At 47.6% G+C, this 23,919-nt stretch overlaps 1 protein-coding gene across 5 annotated transcripts in view; it reads right to left on the reverse strand.

The window, feature by feature from the left end:
- The window catches only part of MACROD1 (mono-ADP ribosylhydrolase 1), a 290,403-nt gene that overhangs the window by 13,856 nt on the left and 252,628 nt on the right, over window positions 1–23,919 (reverse strand). For 4 of the 5 annotated variants that reach the window (XM_075570018.1, XM_075570014.1, XM_075570015.1 and 1 more), the window contains exons 4-7: window positions 21,883–21,912; window positions 2,117–2,233; window positions 1,402–1,523; window positions 370–400 (exon numbers count right to left, since the gene is read on the reverse strand). In XM_075570018.1, the coding sequence (XP_075426133.1) occupies window positions 370–400; window positions 1,402–1,523; window positions 2,117–2,233; window positions 21,883–21,912 (300 nt within the window). The remainder of the gene's footprint in view (window positions 1–369; window positions 401–1,401; window positions 1,524–2,116; window positions 2,234–21,882; window positions 21,913–23,919) is intronic. The other variant, XM_075570017.1, reaches the window with a different exon arrangement.

Genomic DNA, 23,919 nt, shown 5'->3' on the forward strand with positions numbered 1-23,919 from the left:
GGCCAGGCACGGCCATCTACTACACGTCCCCAACATCAAGGACAGCACTCCTATCTACTGCACTTACCTCCTCACACCTGCTGTCTATGAGTCTCCCAACATACCACTTAGATTGTAAGCTCTCTAGGTCAGGGATTTCCTTTCCTATTGTCTGATTGTGTTTGTTGTACTTTCTGTATTATAATTCCCTGTGCTATATAAATAAAAATATACATGCATACATATGTACACCTACACACACACACACACACACACACACACACACACACACACACACACACACACACACACACACACACACACACACACACACACACACACACACACATACATATATACACATACACACACGTATATACACAGACTCACCGTATACTCCTGTGGAAATGCACGGGAACGCCTGGAAAGACACCATGTAATCGGATATTATGATTCTATTTATCACAATAAATTAACATTATTCTTAACGATATCTCACACCACTAGAGGTGCTAGTGTACTGCAGAGAGAGACAGGTGAGAGGAGAAGCAAGGGAAGAGAGAGAACGAGGAGTGGGAGAGAGAAATACAAAGAAAGGGAGATGGAGAAATATAGAAGAGAAGATGGTGAAATTGAAAGAGAGAAAAAGAGGGATTAAAGGCAGTCCTATGGAATAAAGGACAAACAGAGGATCTATTTCTTCAAGTCTCCTGGATGCAAAACTTGGGCAAAAACAGCAGCTTGATCAGAGAAAAGAACCCACTGGGGCAGCTACAGTGTTTCCTTCAAGAAATCTGGGGCTGTTTTTTGTAGCCAGGAGAGTTTAGGACATTGACCCCCAGTGGAAAACATGCGCAACCAGAGTTACAGATCATACTCTCCCACTCCTTCCTTACCCTCCCACTCTCTTACCCCATCTTCCTGCCCTTCTCTCTACTCCGTATCTCCCTTCTCTATTCTCTCTGTATCACTCCCCCATTCGCCAGTTCTTCTACCTTTCTGACCCCTCTCTGTTCTCTCCCTCTCACTCTAGTCCTCTCCCCCCGTGTCGCCCTCTATCTTCCTCCTCCTCCTCCTCTCTCCCCTCTTTATTCTCCCCCTCTCAAGTAAAATAACAAAGGAGGGAGAGGGAGTAGGTGAGAAGATACCTTTTATTGGACCAACAAGTAATTGATATGTTACAAGTTTTCCCACCTCTCGGGTCCTTCATCGGGTGTGGCCGAAAGCTTATCAACTACTTGTTGGTCCAATAAAATGTATCATCCCCTACTCCCTCTCCCTCCTTTGTTACTACATGGAAGAAAGGACCAACACGGCCCCACCCTTCTTTGTCTCCTCCTCTCTGTATTACTCCCCTTCCTTCCTGTCCTTCTTTTACCTCTCTCTTCCCTCTGTTTCTCCCTCCCTCTCCATCCCTCTTACCACAATGTGCAGCTTGCCCTCCGCTGCCACATTCATGCTGTTTCGGTAGCAGTTCCTCAGCTCCTCCTCCTGACTCCCCGTGAGCTGACCCTCCACCACTGGCCCCACAGTGTGAATCACACCTGGTGGACACAAACACATCGAGGGGTCAGGGAGCACACAGAATGGCACCTCCAGGGCGGCACAGGGATACAGAGCCAGGCGCCCCTAGGACTATCACAGGGCTATTACAGCACCTCAAGTACTGGCACATGGATACAAAGTCTAGAACATCTAGAACTGGCACAGGGAATACAGAGCCTGGCATCTCTAGGGCTGGTACAGGGCATACAGAGCCTGGCATCTCTAGGGCTGGTACAGGGCATACAGAGCCTGGCATCTCCAGGGCTGGTACAGGGCATACAGAGCCTGGCATCTCTAGGGCTAACAGTGCATACAGAGCCTGGCATCTCTAGGGCTGGTACAGGGCATACAGAGCCTGGCATCTCTAGGGCTGTCACAGTGCATACAGAGCCTGGCATCTCTAGGGCTGGTACAGGGCATACAAAGCCTGGCATCTCTAGGGCTGGTACAGGGCATACAGAGCCTGGAAATTATAGGTCTGGACATAGATCCTGGCATCTTTAAGCCTGACACAGGGGATACAAAGCATGGCATCTCTAGAGCTGGCACAGGGAAGGGGGATTGGTGAGTGAGAGGGTGTGATCTCACTCACATTTGGCTGGCAGGGAGTAGCCGCAGGTCACTTTGGCCTGTCCAGTTTCACAGCCATTGAGAGAACTGCACTCCAACTTCAGGAGGGGACCTGCAGCACGGTGTATACACCCATCCACTAAAAGAGAGGGGGAGGGAAAGAAAGAGAGAGTTAGGAGACAGAGGGGGAATATATAGAAAAGGAGGAGGAGAGGGGGAGTGATGACAGGGGAAGGAGAATGAGTGAGGAGCACCCTGGATATGTTCAGCACCACGGAGAACTCAGGAGGAGGCTACCCTACAGGAGATGAACATGCTTCCTCTGCCCCCAGTACAAGACATGCTTCCTCTGCCCCCAGTACAAGACATGCTTCCTCTGCCCCCCAGTACAAGACATGCTTCCTCTGCCCCCCAGTACAAGACATGCTTCCTCTGATCCCAGTACGGGACATGCTTCCTCTGCTCCCAGTACAAGACATGCTTCCTCTGCTCCCAGTACAAGACATGCTTCCTCTGATCCCAGTACGGGACATGCTTCCTCTGCTCCCAGTACAAGACATGCTTCCTCTGCTCCCAGTACAAGACATGCTTCCTCTGCTCCCAGTACAAGACATGCTTCCTCTGCCCCCCAGTACAAGACATGCTTCCTCTGCTCCCAGTACAAGACATGCTTCCTCTGCCCCCAGTACAAGACATGCTTCCTCTGCCCCCCAGTACAAGACATGCTTCCTCTCCCCAGTACAAGACATGCTTCCTCTGCTCCCAGTACAAGACATGCTTCCTCTGCCCCCCAGTACAAGACATGCTTCCTCTGCCCCCCAGTACAAGACATGCTTCCTCTGCCCCCCAGTACAGGACATGCTTCCTCTGCCCCCCAGTACAAGACATGCTTCCTCTGCCCCCAGTACAGGACATGCTTCCTCTGCCCCCCAGTACAGGACATGCTTCCTCTGCCCCCCCAGTACAGGACATGCTTCCTCTGCCCCCAGTACAAGACACGCTTCCTCTGCTCCCAGTACAGGACATGCTTCCTCTGCCCCCAGTACAAGACACGCTTCCTCTGCTCCCAGTACAGGACATGCTTCCTCTGCCCCCCAGTACAGGACATGCTTCCTCTGCTCCCAGTACAAGACATGCTTCCTCTGCCCCCCCCCCAGTACAAGACATGCTTCCTCTGCCCCCCCCAGTACAGGGCATGCTTCCTCTGCCCCCAGTACAGGACATGCTTCCTCTGCCCCCAGTACAGGACATGCTTCCTCTGCTCCCAGTACAGGACATGCTTCCTCTGCTCCCAGTACAGGACATGCTTCCTCTGCCCCCCAGTACAAGACATGCTTCCTCTGCTCCCAGTACAGGACATGCATCCTCTGCCCCCCAGTACAGGACATGCTTCCTCTGCTCCCAGTACAGGACATGCTTCCTCTGCCCCCAGTACAGGACATGCTTCCTCTGCCCCCCAGTACAGGACATGCTTCCTCTGCTCCCAGTACAGGACATGCTTCTTCTGCCCCCCCAGTACAAGACATGCTTCCTCTGCTCCCCAGTACAGGACATGCTTCTTCTGCCCCCCCCCAGTACAAGACATGCTTCCTCTGCCCCCCAGTACAGGACATGCTTCCTCTGCCCCCAGTACAAGACATGCTTCCTCTGCCCCCCCAGGACAAAACATGCTTCCTCTACACCCAAGTACAAGACATGCTTCCTCTGCCCCCCAGTATATGTGTGTGTGTGTGTGTGTGTGTGTGTGTGTGTGTGTGTGTGTGTGTGTAGAGCTGCTGTGTTGTGTGTTGAGCTGTGTGTGTGTGTGTGTGTGTTTGTAGAGCTGCAGTGTGTGTTTAGACCTCCAGTGTGTGTGTGTCAGTGTCAGCAGCAGTGTTTATGGGTGTAGCAACAGCAGTGTGTGTGTGTGTGTGGGGTGTACTGTGGTGTTGTGTTGTATGTGTGTGTAGCAGCAGCAGAGTTTGTGTGTAGCAGCAGTTTGTGAGTGTGTGTGTGTGTGTAGAGGTGCTGTGTGTGGGTAGAGGTGCTGTGGTGTGTGTGTGTGTGTGTATAGAGCTCCCCTGTGTGTGTGTGTGTGTGTGTGTGTGTGTGTCAGTATCAGCAACAGTGTTTATGGTTGTAGCAGCAGCAGCAGCAGCAGCAGCAGTGTGTGTGTGTTGTGTGCTGTTGTGTTGTATGTGTGTGTAGCAGCAGCAGAGTTTGTGTGTAGCAGCAGTTTGTGTGTGTGTAGAGCTGCTGTGTGTGTGTGTAGAGCTGCAGTGTGTGTGTGTGTGTACACAGAGGGGGCAGCAGTGTGTGGATATAGATAGCTGCAGTGTAAGTGTATATAGAGGTGGTTTAATGTATTTACCATTTTACTTTAATAAAAAAAATCTAAATAACTATACAAAAGTGTCTATTATTTATGAAAAAAGCCTACATTTAGCCTATAATAGTAATAATCCCCTCAGAACAGGGCATTACTGGCTTCGCCTCGGGCCTTCAACTCTTCCAGCCAGGGCATTATTGGCCAGTAATGCCCTGTTCTTCGGTGATTATTACTTAATTACATTAAAGCAGCTTCATTACCTTAGCGGCTAAGGCAATGAAGGGGTTAAGGCACAATAGCAGGTTTATTGGGGGCAATTGCCCTAAATAAACATTGCAATATGTACTACCCACCAAAACACAACCCATCTGTGACGATGGGGAGGATTTGGCCCGGGATTAAAGGGGTTACATCCCAATTGGCCACCCCCTGACCTCACCAGGGAGACAAGGGTTAACTGGGCTGAGGTCCAGAAATGTGATTTAACCCTTGTGACATGTGTATTCCCCTGTTCCCAGGTTTTATTGTTATATCAGTGTCTGCATCACACACACACTAGGATCCATCCGGGAGTACAAGGGTTAATAGTTCTTTAATGATTATAGCCCTTTGTGTAATTTTCCCGCCTTTTCAGGCACCATTTTGCAGGGTCCCATAGGCCGCCATTAGGGCTCAATGCATTCTAATGGCGAATCTTGCTGTTTTGGTCCTGTTTCCTGTGAAGACCAGCAGATGGCGTCTGGGAGGAGGAGCGGCGGTTTCCCATTGTAAGTCAATGGGCCCATTGACTTCAATGGAGATTCCTCGAAGGAGCTTTCCAGGAACGAGTTGGCTGCCGTCCAAACCGCAAAACCGCAAAGCGGATACTTTTTCTAAAAGAGAGCTTTGATCACTTATTAGCCAAGTTCAACGACAAGTGGCGTGGGAATAAACAGTTCTAGAGCACCTACAAATAAAATTCTTTTTGTATTGTATTGTATTGTATGTCTTTATTTATATAGCGCCATTAATGTACATAGCGCTTCACAGTAGTAATACATGTGGTAATCGAATAAATAACAGATAATATAAATAACAGATCATGGAAATAAGTGCTTTAGACAAACATAACATTAAGGAAGAGGAGTCCCTGCCCCAAGGAGCTTACAATCTAATTAGTAGGTAGGGAGAACGTACAGAGACAGGAGGAGGGAGTTCTGGTAAGTGCGTCTGCAGGGGGCCAAGCTTTATGTATCATGTGTTCAGAATGTTCACAGTGCTATTCGTATGCTTCTTTAAGCAAGTGTGTCTTAAGGTGGGTCTTAAAGGTGGATAGAGAGGGTGCTAGTTGGGTACTGAGGGGAAGGGCATTCCAGAGGTGTGGGGCAGTCAGTGAAAAAGGTTTAAGGCGGGAGAGGGCTTTAGATAAAAAGGGGGTAGAAAGAAGACATCCTTGAGCAGAACGCAAGAGTCGAGGTGGTGCATAACGAGAAATTAGGGCTGAGATGTAAGGAGGGGCAGAAGAGTGTAAAGCTTTAAAAGTGAGGAGAAGAATGGAGTGTGAGATGCGGGATTTGATTGGAAGCCAGGAGAGGGATTTCAGGAGGGGAGATGCTGAGACAGATCTAGGAAAGAGTAGAGTGATTCTGGCAGCAGCATTTAGGATAGATTGTAGGGGAGACAGGTGAGAGGCAGGAAGGCCGGACAGCAGGAGGTTACAGTAATCAAGACGGGAGAGAATGAGGGCCTGAGTCAGAGTTTTGCCCCTAGTTCCTAGGCCTCCCCCCACTCGACCACCACCGGGTCCCCGAATCCTGGACCCCCGATAAGGGTCGAACCGAGAAGAGCGGGTCGTGCCATAGGTTCCAATGGCGGCGGCAGAAACAGTCAAGAAAACGGCTAAGTGTGAAAAGCTGAAATTTAGGAATCCATATCTCCGGTTCAGGAGGGTCCAGAGGGCCAGGGTTTGGGGTACCTGTAGTCACTGCTCCGGCATCGCTGCAGAACCATCCTTGACCCTCTTGGACCAACCCGACAGAGTATGGACCCCCTTGAAAGTTCGGGACTTTTCCCATAGACTTCAATGGCGGCCAATTTCCATTGACCGGCTATGGCGGAAAACCCCCATTGACTTCAACGGCGGCGTGGCCCCGTTGAAAGTCTATGGCGGCGGATTCCCATAGCCGCCAACGGCGGCGGTTTGCCATTAAAAGTCTATGGTGGCGAAGCCCGTTGTTTTCAATGGGGATTTAGTGAAAAACCGTGATTTAATTTACAGCGGAGTTTTTTGTATTAAAATGAGAAACGGTTTTAAGTGTTTTTGTGTAACTTCGGTGACGAAGGTCGTAGCAAGTCGCAAATTGGACCGTATGGTGTCCCAGTTCCGGCATTGAGAACTGGGAAGTTTGGACCCGCTGGACCCAACGGAACTGGATATTTTAATATGGTTGTGTATTATCTTTAATACTGTGTTCCAAGGTATGGGCAGAAACCAGAGGAAATCCTTGGCCATAAGGTAGCAGATGGCCAAGGAAGCATCCCAATGTCTAGAATTTAAGTGCTGTTCAAAGGAGTTTATCACCTACACTGTTTACAGGAGGGCGGAGATGACTCAAACCAGAGCAGGCTATAAGTGTCCCATTTCACACCTTACAACAAAGGGTTTCCTGCCAGAAATTCCGTTTAGTAGACTGGCTGGCATTCCTGATGCAAATGTGGGGCTGCAGAAATGAGACCCCAGCGTCCAACTGAGCATGTGCCAACTAGCTGGGGTCATGTATCAAAATGTGTTCCCATGTTAGTGAGTGGCTACAGGTAATTGAAAACCAATCACCTGTACTTAATGTTAAGGATAGGGTTACAAAAGGTTTATAAACGGTTGTCCACCCTTTATTCCGTGTTCGTTCTTCTATACCATCTTGATTGCTGAGAGAAATGCTATGCAATGTCTGCATGCAAGGCCTTTTCATGGCTTTTCGTGTCTTGTGATGATGAAGATTTGCTGTATGAACTGCCAGTCCAGATGTGACTGTTTCATCATTTCCATCTTTAAGTAAGTGTCCATATTTTGCTGTTATTTGTATAATCTGTTGTGTTCACCTTTATCAAGGAATAAATTATATTTTATCATATCTAAGTCTCGTCCCAGTTCGACCCAGTTATATATATATTATATTATATATATTTTGGTGTAAATTACAGCCTGCCATAAAGTCACCGTGACACCATCCACCCCCTGTGTCCCCAACAACCCCTACACCCCCCTAACACACATAAAAGCAATTTCTTGTTTTTATGCACAGGAATGATACCAGAGGCCGGCGGGGGTCCTCGGGTGGATCCCGCGGGGGTCCTCGGGTGGTCCCCGCTGGCCTGCAGTACCAATCCTGTGCCTAAATAAATATGCATATATGCAAATAAATACACACACACACCCCTCCCCCAATACATACAGCAGAGTAATGGGCAAAATTACTATTATCCAGATATGGATAATAGTGCCTTTGGCAAGGAAATGGAAGCAGGCACACAGTCTTTCTAAAGGTGCAGTTTATTGTGCCACCAAAAGGACCTTTTGGTGGCACAATAAACTGCACCTTTAAAAAGACCGTGTGCCTGATTCCATTTCCTTTCTCTAGTACCTTTGGGATGTCTGGACCTCCCTGGACACAGCGCACCGGCAGATAAGTAACCCCCTCCAGCACCTACTAGCGGTGTGCATGTACTTCTATATATAATAGTGCCTTTGCCCATTTAAAATAAAACATTAACCAGCAGAAATAAAGTAAATAAAACTTGCACTTACCCCTGCCAGCCTGCCAGGAAGAAGGCCATCCTCATCACCGTCCATGTCCTCCGTTGCCAGCAAAAATACAATCTAATGGCCCCTAACCCATTAATCACCTTAGCGGTTAGTAACCTCTATAGTATTTAAGGGGTTAACCCACCCTCCCCAAATACCCACCTAGGATGCTTAACCACCCTCCCCCGGGAACTACCCCCACCCCTCCACTGGTGTAGTGGGTACATCAGGCCCATATAATATGAGCATGATTTACCAATATAGCAATAAATGGTGAGGCTAAACAACAGGCCCAAAATAAAACACATTACATAGCAAACTAAACACATTACAAATGCCAATAAACCAATTGATTGGCACAGTGGGTACATCGTGCCTATATACTGTAATATGGGCATGCTTTAACACTATGGCATAAATGGTCAACCTAAAAAATAAACAACCACCAACAATATTCAATGTAATCCAAACAATCACCAAATAAATAACAGTAAACAAGTAAACACCACAAAATTACCAGCAATCAATTAAGCAAATACCAAATAAACACCAGAATTAACAATTAAAACACCAAAAAACCCAATCGATAATAATAGAAACTCCTAATAAACACCACAATTAAAAAGCAAACAAAAAAAAATAACAGAAATAAACAATTGAAAAGACCAGAAAAAATCCCATCATTCAAAATCAAAACACAAAATAAATAGCATAAATATTTAAAAACAAAGTACCAAAATACATTTAAAAGAAATAAAACCAAGCATTTGCCAAAAAAGCATTGGTTGTCACTGTGTGTATACCCCTAAAGGGGCATACTGTACACAAATACATTGGCATTCAATGGGCAATAAAAAATGTATAATAAAAAAAATACAATGAAAAAAACTTGTAAAAGAAAAATAACATACATTCAATGTTTTTTCTTACCTTTAGATGTCTTCACCCTCCGATTCCCATGGTCTCAGCAAGCTCTAGAACAAATCCACGATCCAAAACAGCAACGGGCCACAGGTAAAGTCCAAAGTCCTTTTCTGCTTTCTTTATCTTCCTCTGTTAATTGTAATCCATTTTGGGGTTTTCTTTCTTCTTCTTCTTCTGCATCTTAATCTGGAACGCTATTGTAATCCTATTGGGAGGAGGACTTCACTCTCCAGCTTCTTGAAGTCAAATGAGCCTGCACAGGCTTTTATACGGCCTGTGACATTACATTTGAGTGGCAAATGGTTCCCACACCATTTGATTGGCTCGGATAACCATGTGACTATTTTTTTAGACTGTGACATCATGGGTCGTTATAGCAGTGTATTGCACTTTTTATTATTTCGGCACAGGATTGGTACTGCAGGCCAGCGGGGACCCCCGGACACCCGAGGACCGCCAGACACACGCAGGAACCACCCGAGGATCCCCAGACACCCACAGGGACCACCCAAGGACCCCCGGAGACTCCCGCCAGGATCTTGTATTAATGCTATGCAGGAAAAAAAATTGCTTTTATGCATTTCTCCATCTCTTTTGCGCCAGCCTTTAGCTGGTGAAAAGAAATGGGGAGCTTTTATAGTACGATAAAGTTATCACTGCTTTGTGAATAGCAGTTACTGGCAAAAAAACGGCGTATTTGCCATTTTTTGGCCTATCGTACAACTTTTTTTCACTGACTGTTTATGGGTGATAAAAAAGCCATTACAGCGCGGTACTGCACGGTTATCACTGCGCTGTGAATAGCAGAGCAGCCAATATCGCGCTTTAAGGGCATTTATCGCAATTAAAACCACTTATCCCTGCTTTGTGAATAGGCCCCTGTGTGTGTGTGTGTGTGTATATATATATTACACACACACACACACACACACACACACACACACACACACACACACACACACACACACACACACATACACACACACACACACAATAGAAAAAAAATCATGCACTCAGAGGACTTACAAAGAAAATTTACAAAAGAATTGATGATAAAAGATTGTCCTTTCGGTTTAAGTCAGAACCTTTCTGAATTCCTCTCTCCCTTCCTCTTTTTCTCTTCTCCCCCCCAGCTCTTTCAATCCCCCTACTCTCCATCTCCCCCTCACCATTTCTTCCCCTCTCTCCCTCCCCCCCTATATGTTATGCTCCATTTCTTCCCCTGTGGGACACAATTAAATGTCATGTCACCATTTGGTTCTAATCTGGTACCTTATAATTTAGCTGGGAATCAAGTCAACAACACCCAGAGCTGCCATACTCTGTGTATACACACACACGTGTATTTTTGTGTGTGTATATATATATATATATATATATATATATCTACACACACACACACACAAAAATACACATATGTGCACTCATATATACACATGATATATTCTACATATACAAGTGGCGAATGGCGACAGGGTTGCCCACCCTGGTGATAGAGGATCAGGGAAGAGCAAGGAATGCTGCGGGGGCCCTTGACCCGTAGTGCAGGTCCAGGGACCATCCTACAGCTGGGTACAACACCAGAGACTGCATAGGGCAGAGGCCTGCTGTGACTGCATTGAGCTGAACAGAATAAACCATTCCTGTTTCATATACCTCCTGCCTGGTGTGTGATCTTACTGGGGAAGGAGAGGGATTGTTTCTATCGTAGGAGATCGACTTAATACATCTGGAGCCTGCGACACATGCAGGCACTGCACTGCTAGAGAACCATGCTGTGTATGTACCACAGAAACCTGTCCTGTGTCCCCACAAACATTGGAGGACAACTCAGCCCTCCTGCTTACCAACAGGTAGCATGCACTACACACTGTAATAGCAGAATCTCCCATCGGGTGGGGGAAACACCGTTACATTTGGAGGCGCTGCTGAGATACTGCTCAACAGGACAGGCTTTCAGCAACGCAAGGCTGGAAGTTATCAGGTATGCTTTCAGAGCAAGTACTGATAAGAAAGGGAGGCTAGGTGTAGTGTCACTTGTATTGCAACCTATGCTGATCCATAGGGTGAACTGTGTGGAGATTAGTAGGCGTATGATGCCCAAAGGGGGTGGCCTGGCTAACGTGTTCCAGGGGCCTCTGAAGAGGGTCTGCGATGCCCATGCCGCAGCAGGGCAGCATAAAAGTACTGTTAGGGAGTGTCATAGGAGGGCTGCCTGACGTACTAGGTGCCTATGCCCCTCTGCTGAAAGAACGCCCACAGCACTACTAGCCGTCGCCAGACAGGAACCACAGAGTACTTGTGATGGACCGTGAACGAGTGCAACGTATCGGAGGGAGCTTTTCCGGTCTGGGGGTATAACTTACTCTCAGTAGACAGCTAACCATGTACTGCGGAGACCTACGAGGAACAGATTCCTGCCGGAATCGCAACACCCGCATGGTCGGGGATAGAACTGTGCTCAAAATGCCCGGGAATTCACCACGAAATCGCACCATCTAAAATGGCAGTTCCCGCCGAGACAGGGAACTACGTAGGAGGCTTGCAGTAAAGTTGCACGCCTTATTCTTGCAAAGTTCTGCAAGGGTCTATCGCGAAAGCCAGGACCCCACCCAAGCGATGTGACTGGATCAGAGAGGAACCAGAGTCACACCCTGTCCCCGTGTGCCCCTCCTCTAATCTCCACCAAAGGGAGGGGGCCCTGTGACAGCCAATATCGAACGACTGCTGAAGACAAGGGAGGAGCCGGATGTGGCCAACCGTACCCTCAGTTCTGCAGAGCCTGGCAAGAGAGAGAAGCTATCTTACCAATACTCCTGTGTCTGTGCCTACACAGATACCTGACCATGGCCAGTGAAATGGACTTTGCGCACTACCGTCTGCCGGAAGGCCTCCTGGTAGAGAAGGTGGAAGGGAAGAGCTACCTTAAATGCCACTGCCCCAAGTGCGACTTTCCAGGCAGCGACCTAATACGGGGCGCTAAGTGTGTGAGATGCGGAGCTTGATTTCTGAAGCCAACACTGCTGTGGCCTTCGGCTTTCGTGGAGAAGGATGCGACTGACCCAATACCTGGGCGGTCGATGCTGTTAAACCAACTACCTCAAGTTGGAAGGTTCAAGAGGGCCTGAGTGCTCTGGAGAATCCTCCTGGGGGTCCCAGTACCCCGATGATCGAAGAACGTTCCAAGATGGTTCAAGACCCGGTCCCTGCAGAGGAACCAGAGACGGTCTGGGAACCGGAACCAAACCAAGAGCAACCGGGTAAGGTGACTGCTTGGGGTTAGGAGGAACCGCTGTTAGAGGCGCAGGAGCCGGCACGAGCCCTGCTGATTGCTCCTGACGACACTGAAATGATCTGGTACCTCTCCCCTGTGGACGTGTCCCTACCCTCATATAGTGCCAGTAGCCATCCGTCATCTGTGGTGTTTCGGCCGGTGCCGAGTATCCCTACCGATGCTGCAGACGAACAGACCCTTACCAGTGGCTCTGAGTGACGGCGGAGTCCGGTTGTTATGACGGCGACAGTGAAACCTGAGCAGCGAAGGAGCATCCCGATGGTGGAGGTTCCCAGCGGCCTTGCTAGTGATTTCACTACGCCTGTGAAGGTGCATTCCGGTGCCGAGGCCCACGCGGAAGGAGATGATGATGATGACACACACACTGGATGTGGACGTACTTCCGGTGCGAGACCTGGGCTTGGACCAGGATCTCGCGAAACCATCCAGCGATGACGTTACTACCAGCGTGACCGCCAGGGGCGGACGACGAACGTCCGATTCCCGCTCCGGTGAGTACCACTTCTACTAACATTGTGGGGGACCACTTTATGGACTCTCTCTGGGCACGCCTAAACTGCAAGATGGCTATGACTCCGGTGATTGTTGAGGCTCTTACCCCGGAATATTTGGCCACATACCGGGAACATTTAATGGCTCATAGGCCTAAGTCAAAGACAGACACGGAACCCAATATAGTAAGCATAGCGCTGGTATTGTAACGTACATGCTTGCCACAAACTGGTACCGGACCGTGGGGTTGAGGTGGGGATGTATAAGCACCGACCTTAAGCCACGGAGTCACGTCCGGAGTGCGGATTCCATAGTCAGACATAGCCAGGTCAGGATTGGAGAAAGTAGGGTTAACGTTATCCAGGCAGGGGTCAAGGCAGGCGGCACAGGAGCGGTGGTCGAGGAAACAAGCCAAGGTCATCAACAGGAAATTTTCGGTGAAGGTACTTCAGCATAGGAGGCAAGAACCTTGAGAGAAGCCACTGCAGCGGAGATGCTTCAGCGAAGGTGCTGCAGTGCGTCAGGAAAAGGCCAGGAGTAAACTCCACTTGGAGGAAGCAGGAACCAGCTGTGCAGACATGCCACAGGAAACGCTGGGGAAACCAGCGTAGCCGCTAGAGCGCGGTGAAGGCGAAGACTGCCAGGAACAAGGAAGCAGCGCAGAGGCTACTATGCAGCAGGGGACTAGGTGCAGGATACAAGGCACAAAGATGCCTAGCAGGCCAAACAGAGAGTCTGTGACAAGCACAGTTACTTGCAACTTGGATTGCAAAGTCTATGTCCAGCAACTTCCTGAGGGCGGGGCAGTCACTAAATAGCACAGGAGGCCAATCAGGCCAGAGCTGCACAGGAGGCAGCAAGGGGCAGGTGATTGCAGAAACAGGGAATAGTTTGTCTGGAACCTTCAAAGCTCCGGATGGATGGGCTCCAGCCAAACCCAGGAGCGGATTCCTGTCTGGTATCCAGTCAGGGTAGGCCCAAAACCAAGGACTCTGCTTGAGACTCTAAGGACTGTAAAGCCCCTTGCCCCTCGACTAGAACCGCTGGCCCTACTGTACTGTCCAGACCATCCTTTTCGAAGAGCCCAAAGCCCGGAGCCTGTTGAAACCAGCTGTTCCTTCTCAAAACTGGAAGGATTGGGAATTTTGGGTTCGGTTTCCGGGTGATGAGGAGATGCCATGCAGTGTCACTTCTGGGGGAAGTCAGTATGCGATGTCGGTGAATTCTGACACCTCAGGTTTCTCTTCCCATACTACCTCCATTTCGGATCTACTAAGGCTGCTCCCATTAAGTCCTTGCCCTGGTGGGACCCTAAATTTCAGGGGTATGTACCCTACATGCACCACACTTGGTTTCTGTTGGAGGAGGGCGATATTGTAGAACATTGGTTAGGCGAGGGAGAATTTTGGCCCAGAGGAAACCGCTGAGGCTCTTTGGCGTAAAGAACATGAAATACGTCTGGGGATAGTGCAGTCAAAGGGGGTCATATTAAGGTACTGTGAACCGCCTACACATGAGCCTTTATTCTGGGTTCTGCCAGGCCAAGCTGAAGGCCGTAAACTCACTAAAATCAGTAGAGCAGAAAGACATGTGGCGCAGCGTTATAGGCAGTACCACGGATTAGAATACCCATATGTGCCAGAACCTATCATGCGGGAAATCGATGAGAACAGGGAACAGTGGTTGATTTATGTAATCCGGGCCTACATTACTGCTCATAGTAGGAGTACTTTCTACCATGTAGAGAAAAGGGTCGCTTACTTGGTAGGGGTGTGGAAAGTAGGAAGATCCGCCGGGTAGAATATGTATCCGAACGGCACCCTATGAGGGTATTTTCTGTAACTGTGCCTGATAGTACTGGGGCACTTGGAAGCAAACCAGACCCGGAGCATTACTACTGAGTAATTAGGTTCTCCATGTTGGGAGGGGCCTGGGGTTTTCATGGAATGGTGTGATGTAATCAAAGTTATATGCCCTGTAATACAGAAAAGTATGTATCTTTTACATTGTGATTCTCATACTGTTGTTGTTGATTCTCCTGTTCTGTTTAGGTTATGCATCTGAAGGATGGTACCCGCAAATTTCGGTCCAAGTAAGGACATGGGAGTTTCTACCAGAGGGAGAGTGTAGTCAGGACTGGTTCTTGGCTACCAGTCTGCCCTCACTAGCAGTAAGCCCTGGTAAGAGCAGGCCTGCCAGTACTTATCATGGGTTTTCCCCACTCCCAGTACTGCCCTTGAGTGACAAGGGGGGGAGGTGGAACCAGGCCTCGGTTCACCCAATCCTGGGTCAGACCTGGTGCCCTCCTCCTGGCTGTACTTAAGGGGAGTGCCGCCCAAATTTAGTCAGTGACTCTCCCAACTCGAGAGAGGCAGGTCACACACAGGTTGCCTGAATACTGGCCTTCCCTGTTCCTCTTCCCCTTGGGGGAGAGTGCGTGTGCACCTTTCCCCTGATCCTGATAGAGGATCAGGGAAGAGCAGGGACTGCTGCGGGGGCCCTTGACCTGTAGTGCAGGTCCAGGGACCATCGTACAGCTGGGTACAACACCAAAGACTGCATAGAGCAGAGGCCTACTGTAACTGCATTGAGCTGAACAGAATAAACCATTCCTGCTTCATATACCTCCTGCCTGGTGTCTGATCTTACTGGGAAGGAGAGGAATTTGTTTCTATCGTAGGAGATCGCATCCATACATCTGGAGCCTGCGACAAATGCAGGCACTGCACTGCTAGAGAACCATGCTGTGTATGTACCCCAGAAACCTGTCCTGTGTCCCCACAAACATCGGAGGACGACTCAGCCCTCCTGCTTACCAACAGGTAGCATGCACTACACACGCTGTAATGGCAGAATTTCCCATTGGGTTGGGGAAACACCGTTACGTATGTATGTATATGTGTGTGTGTGTGTGCTCACCTTAGCAGCTGCCCTTGGTACAGAATCACACAATGTGTCACCTTTTGCCTGGAATATCCATTCACATGGAGCCCATTTAAGCAAATGCATCGCCGATATTCCAGGCAAAAGGTGACACATTGTGTGATTCTGTACCAAGGCCAGCTGCTAAGGTTAGCCAGAAACTGCTGTGGGTTAAAGTTTCTAAATGTTCCAGTGAGGAGAACTTTAGGACTTGATTGGGGTGGTCTGATTTTCCTTACACAGTACACTATTGCATGGTAACTGAAAATGTCAGGATTCTGCTGGGATTAGAAGCTGTGGGGTAGCTAGACATGTGCAGGCCCCCGAGCAAAACATTTTTCAGGGCCCCATTAATAATAATACTGACTGCAATTTTTTTCTCCCTCCCCCATCCTCTCATCATCATCTCTCCCCCTCCTCATCTCTCCCCCTTCTCCTCTCGCATACCATCATCACCTCTCTCCCCCACCACCATCATCACCTCTCTCCTCCCACCATCATAATCACCTCTCTCCCCTCACCATCTCTATCTCCCCCCACCATCATCACATCTCTCTCCCCCACCATCATCACCTCTCTTCCCACCCACCATCTCCTCTCTCTCTCTCCCCCACCATCATCACCCCTCTCTGTTCCCCCACCATCTTCACCTCACTCTCCCCCCCCCATCCTCCCTCATGCCTACCTGTGGGTGGTAGTAGAGATAGGCGGGGGGAGATGGTATACGGCAGAGGAATCAGCAGCTGTTACAGAGCAGGACAGCAGGGGAAGAGCGCACTCTAGTAGTCTTACCCAGAAGTCTCTTACTTCCGGTGTCTGCTGCTAGAGCATGCTCCTCCCCTGCTGTCCTGCTCGGTAACAGCGACTAATTCCTATGGCGGCTTCTGTTTAATGCCGGGGGCCCGCCGCATACCATCTCCCCCCACCTGTCTGAAGAGTGCGATTAGCCGTCAACAGGGGAAAGTGGGGGAGAGGGGGGAGAGCGGGCCCCCCAAGAGCACGGGCCCCCGGGCTACCCCGGGCTATAGCTACGACACTAAATAGAGGAGAGAATCCAGTCTAGCATGGAATGGTTATGAGATTTCAGGTTTGTCCTTGTGGGTTGGGAAATTAATTGCGTTAGGTTAAGTGACTTGGGTTGTATCTGGATTTTGTTGTTTTTAGGGTTGCAACAATTATAGTTGAAATCCCCAAGAACTAGCACATCACTTCATAATTAAAAGAGGAAATAAAGCCAAGAAACTGGGTGATATCCGTCAGGGACTGTAGAGGGGCTTTAGGGGGGTGGTAGATGCTAGTGCCAATCAAGACGGGCTTAGAAAAGGGGAGGCAGATTTTGCCAACTAGGATTTCAAAAGAGGGTGGGCATGGGGGGCAATTTAGCAGTGTAAATTGTAAGGTGTCTGCAATATAAAATAACACCCCTCCTCCTCTCTTTGACATGTCTTTCCTAGACAGGGAGTATCTCTGAATGGCGATAGTTGCATCAAGGGTTTAAGGGGATAGCCATGTTTCTGTGAGACCGATGGCTTTGGGTTTACGCATAAGGCACCATGCCCTTAGTACATCCAGTTTGGGCAGCAGGCTCCGGATATTTATATGGGCGACAGATAGACCTTTTAGGAATTTGAAGGGGGTATTCTCAGGTGTATGGGACAGAGTTGAAAAGGGGGGGCCTGGGTAAAGTTCAATATCCCCTTCTAAAGAGAGTAACAGTATAAATAGAAATGTGAGTAGTTGTTTGCAAGTTGTAAATTTGGCTTGCCAGCTTTGACACAACCATGAATTCTGCATTGTATCAGAAGATTTTAGAGGGGAATGTCAGGCCATCCGTCCGTGAGCTGAAGCTGAACAGAAAGTGGATCATGCAGCAAGACAATGATCCTAAACATACAAGCAGATCTACAAAGAATGGCTGCAGAAGAAGACATTCCACGTTTTAGACTGGCCTAGTTAAAGTCCGGACCTAAACCCCATCGAAAAGTTGTGGCAGGACCTGTAGTGAGCTATCCATGCAAGGAAGCTCTGAAATGTCACTGAGTTGAAGCAGTTCTGTAAGGAGGAATGGGCCCAAATTCCCCAGACCCGATGTGAGAGACTGACCAGCAGTTACAGGACACGCGCAGTTGAAGTCATTGCTGCTCAAGGGGGCGCCACCAGGTACTGAATGTAAAGGGTCACACACTTTCTCACACGCGGATATTGAATGTTTAATCATTTGTGGATAAATAAATGCTGAAAAAGTATGTTTGTGTGTCATTTGTTTGATCAGGTTATCTTTATCTATGATAAGGGTTAAGGTCTAATAATATTTTAGGTTTCAAATATGTGAAAGTCCAAAAAGGTTCCCAGACTTTTTCTTGCCACTGTGTATCCTCTGCCTACCCTTTATATATAGCTATCTACATATATAAAACACACACATTCCCAGCTAGCTGAAACTCCCACACCCACCACAGCATGAATATATAGTTATGCCAAAATGAGTGCTACTGAGCGCGGCAAATGTATACAACAAAAGACAGGGGTGCCCAATGCTACTGTACATCAAATTGACAAAACATATATGGTAATAAGTATAAAGTTTAAATACTTCAATGTTAATAACCAAGTAATTACTATTATTATTGAAGTATTTAAACTTTATACTTATTACCATATATGTTTTATCAATTTGATGTAGCATTGGGCACCCCTGTCTTTTGTTATCTACATATATACACAGATACAGGGGCTGTGAGGAGGTGTTCTTATTAAGGGGTGATAGTATAACAGGGCGCTGGGATAATCTGGAATATTAGAGAAAGATGAGGTATCTAATGCAGGATCATTGAGCTCTGTTCCCACACTCATCCCTCTACCTCCTCTCCTCACTCCTTTCTTTCTCTCTCCCAGTATCTCTCTCTTCTTCTCTCATTTCCCTCTCTGTACACTGCTTTCCCTTTTACTCTCTCTCTCCTCCCTTCCTTCTCGCTACCCCTGATAGCCATAAATAGGACCAGGAAGCAGCGTTTGGAAGGGGAGGAACCAATGAACATCGTGGCCATGTTCCGGGCGCTGGTGCACTCCCGTTTCCGGGCAGGGTACACGTACGCAGAGTCCACTGGGACGGTTTCAGAGTTTGCCTCCCAGTGGGCGTCAGGCGGGGTGCTCTGCTCGGTATCCCCCTTTTTGGATTATTTTATATTAACCCATCAATTTTAGTGCACTTTATTTTCTTTTACAGTGCACTTGTTATTGGTTTAATTTATATTTGTTTGTCTGATTTTTCTTTGTTCTACTTGGTTCTAACCAAGTAGAATTGCCGTTAACTGATTGGTCGGCCAATCAGCCAATCAGCCAAACCAGCACAAAATAGATCTTATTTCTCTCTCTCCCTCTCTGTTTATTTTAACTATTTTAACTGCTTTTTCAATCCCATTAATTCTAAGTAAAGGAACTTGGAGGTTGTAACAGGCTCGCTGTGTCACTGGCCAATAGTTGAATATAATCGACAGATAGCTGTGAATAACCAACATAACTGACTGATAGCTGTGAGGACAGACAGATAGCTGTATATAACATGTAAAGAGAAAAGACAGCGCACGGCTCATAGTGTAAAAGTATATATATATTAGAACTAATATGGAAGGTAATATTTGCACGTACAGGAATACAGATTAAAAATGCAGGGCATGTTCAGGGTACATGTTACCACTCAGTATGCTGCTGTTTCGCCGCTTAATGTGTGGATGGAATTGGGATGTCTCTGGATCACGACTCCGTCGGTGTCCTGGAGACCTCCCGCGGGATGATGTCCACTTCCCTTGAAGTATACCTCCTCGGCGTTCAGGTGGCGGAAGGTTTCGGCGAAAGCGAAAGATGCAGAAAAAAGTCCCACACTACCGGCTAGAGGATACTGACACCCTCAGTGACGGCCTTCGCTCTGGTGCCTCGTCGCGGGTCCGCTGACATCACTGGATTGCGCCGCTATTACGCGACCCTCCAGCGCTGTCTCAGTGTGAACACCGCAGGCTACCAAGAAAGCAGTAAGTGATAAGAGGACAATAATTCTAAATTGCAGTTGCCTCAAATGTCCTACGCGTTTCGTAGAGTAAATCTACTTCTTCAGGGATAGTTGCTAGGCATATGCAGATGGTATTTAAATCCTATCTCTGTTGTTGATTGGTCGTTCAAGGGGGAGATGTCGACCAATCACAACAGAGTTGACAGATGCATGCATAGTTACAATCACTTTACACAATATATATTTTATTAACAATGAAAATTAAAAGTAAATACAATTTGTATTAAAACATCTCAAGTCAATAAACTGCAAATTATGATGCTGAAAAATAAAAGAATATATCGTTAGTATCATGATTTATTTTTTTAAATGCTGGTAACTAAAATAACTCAGAGAGTGAGAAGATATACTGTATATCCTGACAATGATATTCAGAAGATACTGGATTACAACCTTATTGGTGTTTAAAACAAATAAAATGAAATTAAATAAATCTTTTAAATAATGAAATAAATCTAAATAATATATAATAATAGATAATTTGATAATTATGGCGTGTTCATCATGCCATGGTATTAAAAAAAAATGTATTCATTTTTGTAAATCAATTTGATGTATCCATTGATTATTTGATCCTTTTTAAATAATTTTTAAATAATTACAAATACACTATTTACTGACCATTATTTAATGGTCCTTTTCTACTATTATCTCCCCCCTGAACGACCAATCAACAGAGATAGGGTTTAAATACCATCTGCATATGCCTAGCAACTATCCCTGAAGAAGTAGATTTACTCTACGAAACGCGTAGGACATTTGAGGCAAAGGCAATTTAGCATTATTGTCCTCTTATCACTTACTGCTCTATTGGTAGTCTGCGGCGCAATCCAGTGATGTCAGCGGACCCACAACGAGGCACCAGAGCGAAGGCCGTCACTGAGGGTGTCAGTATCCTCTAGCCGGTAGTGTGGGACTTTTTTCTGCATCTTTCGCTTTCGCCGAAACCTTCCGCCACCTGAACGCCGAGGAGGTATACTTCAAGGGAAGTGGACATCATCCCGCGGGAGGTCTCCAGGACACCGACGGAGTCGTGATCCAGAGACATCCCAATTCCATCCACACATTAAGCGGCGAAACAGCAGCATACTGAGTGGTAACATGTACCCTGAACATGCCCTGCATTTTTAATCTGTATTCCTGTACGTGCAAATATTACCTTCCATATTAGTTCTAATATATATATACCTTTACACTATGAGCCGTGCGCTGTCTTTTTTCTTTACATGTATCCATCAATGATGTTGAGCCATCAAATCTGACGGGCAGCAGACCATATTTTTGTCAGGGTTTTTTTTAACCTATTTTCAAGTTATATCAACTGATATCACACTGGGTGCACATATTGTTTCGAGTAATTTATCTATATATATTTTTATTCTGTGTATATATCACTGGATTTACCTCACGTTATTATATGTGTTTATTATCACACCTACACAATTAGTGCGCAGTTATTTTTTTTCAAATCTGTATATAACATAACTGACAGTTGTGTGTACTGACAGATAGCTGTGTATACCCGTCAGATAGCTGTGTATACCCGTCAGATAGCTGTGTATACCCGTCAGATAGCTGTGTATACCCGTCAGATAGCTGTGTATACCTGTCAGATAGCTGTGTTTAATCAACAGAGCTGCGAGTGCTGATAGAAAGCTGTGAGTACTAATATAGCGGTGTGTGTGTCGCTGATATATAGCCGTGTATAACTCCCAGATAGCTGTATATAACGCACAGATAGCTGTATATAACGCACAGATAGGTGTGAACACTAAGAAATAACCTGTGTGCACATGGAGACAGGTAGGGAGTGTTGGGTGATGGGAGAAAGGCAGGGAGTGTTGGGTGATGGGAGAAAGGCAGGCAGGGAGTGTTGGGTGATGGGAGAAAGGCAGGCAGGGAGTGTTGGGTGATGGGAGAAAGGCAGGCATGGAGTGTTGGGTGCAGAGAGCAGAGCATCTCACAGGGAACAGAAGACAAACAAACAGATAAAGACTTACCTCCTCCTCCTCCCAAGAGAGAGCTGTTAGCTGAGAGAAAACGAGAGAGATGGGGAGGGAGGGAGAGAATGAGTTGGAGGGAGATGGTGAGAGAGATGGGTAAGTGTTATTAATCACAATCACAGAATCGAGCAAATTCAAAATAAGTCAGTTTTTTCTCAATGCAAATAAAAAGTTACATTGCCTAAACATGTCACTGTCATTAGATCTCTGATCCTTCCCCTCCTCTCTCTCCCCATCCCTTTCCTCCATCTCCCCCACCCCCCCCCCCCCTTCCTCCTTTCTCTCTCTCTGCGTCAGGGGAATAATTAGTGAATGATCCCTGAGTCCCAGGACTGGAGGCCACCTAGTTTGATAGATTAATACAGAGGTCTAATTAAGATGAAGTGACGAGGGGGAGGGGGGGAAAGGGATAAAGAGAGAAGAGGAAAGAACATTCCTCTGATTTTCAGATGTCTCTTTGCTCATCACACTCACTTGTTTTTATATATATATATATATATATATATATATATATATAAAATTTGTATGCCGCGCTCAGTGACTCCCTGCCCAACAGAGCTTACAATCTAATAGGTATATAGCGCTCAGTTACTCCTTCCCTGCAGAGCTTACAATCTAATAGGTGTAAAGCACTCAGTGACTCCTCATGGGCTCCTGATGTGTGTCTTTTTAGTCATGGCTTAATGAACATGCTGGTAGCCTCTCACTCACTCACTGTCTGCCCATGTCACTGCCTCTCACTCACTCACTGTCTGCCCATGTCACTGCCTCTCATTCACTCACTGTCTGCCCATGTCACTGCCTCTCATTCACTCACTGTCTGCCCATGTCACTGCCTCTCACTCACTCATTGTCTGCCCATGTCACTGCCTCTCACTCACTCATTGTCTGCCCATGTCACTGCCTCTCACTCACTCTGTCTGCCCATGTCACTGCCTCTCCCTCACTCTCTGTCTGCCCATGTCACTGCCTATCACTCTCACTCACTCTGTCTGCCCATGTCACTGCCTCTCACTCATTCTCTGTCTGCCCATGTCACTGCCTCTCATTCACTCACTGTCTGCCCATGTCACTGCCTCTCACTCACTCATTGTCTGCCCATGTCACTGCCTCTCACTCACTCTGTCTGCCCATGTCACTGCCTCTCCCTCACTCTCTGTCTGCCCATGTCACTGCCTATCACTCTCACTCACTCTGTCTGCCCATGTCACTGCCTCTCACTCATTCTCTGTCTGCCCATGTCACTGCCTCTCACTCATTCTCTGTCTGCCCATGTCACTGCTTCTCACTCACTCTCGATCTGCCCATTTCACTGCCTCTCAGTCACTCTCCGTCTGCCCATGTCACTGCTTCTCTCTCACTCCCTGTCTGCCTATGTCACTACCTCTCACTCACTCTCTGTCCGCCCATGTCACTGCCTCTCTCTCACTCCCTCTGTCTGCCCATGCCACTGTCTCTCACTCACTCTGTCTGCCCATATCACTGCCTCTCACACTCACTCACTGTCTGCCCATGTCACTGCCTCTCACTCTCTGCCTGTCCATGTCACTGCCTCTCACTCACTCTGTCTGCCCATGTCACTGCCTCTCACTCACTCTCTCTGCCCATGTCACTGCTTCTCACTCACTCTCGGTCTGCCCATGTCACTGCCTCTCACTCATTCTCTGTCTGCCCATGTCACTGTCTCTCACTCACTGTCTGCCCATGTCACTGTCTCTCACTCACTCTGTGTCTGCCCATGTCACTGCCTCTCACTCACTCTCTGTCTGCCCATGTCACTGCCACTCACTCACTGTCTGCCCATGTCACAGCCTCTCACTCATTCTCTGTCTGCCCATGTCACTGCCTCTCACTCACTGTCTGCCTATGTCACTGTCTCTCACTCACTCTCTCTGCCCATGTCACTGCTTCTCACTCACTCTCGGTCTGCCCATGTCACTGCTTCTCACTCACTCTCGGTCTGCCCATGTCACTGCTTCTCACTCACTCTCGGTCTGCCCATTTCACTGCCTCTCACTCACTCTGCCTATATCA

Source organism: Ascaphus truei, chromosome 14, assembly GCF_040206685.1.
Source record: "Ascaphus truei isolate aAscTru1 chromosome 14, aAscTru1.hap1, whole genome shotgun sequence".
NCBI classification, from domain to species: domain Eukaryota; kingdom Metazoa; phylum Chordata; class Amphibia; order Anura; family Ascaphidae; genus Ascaphus; species Ascaphus truei.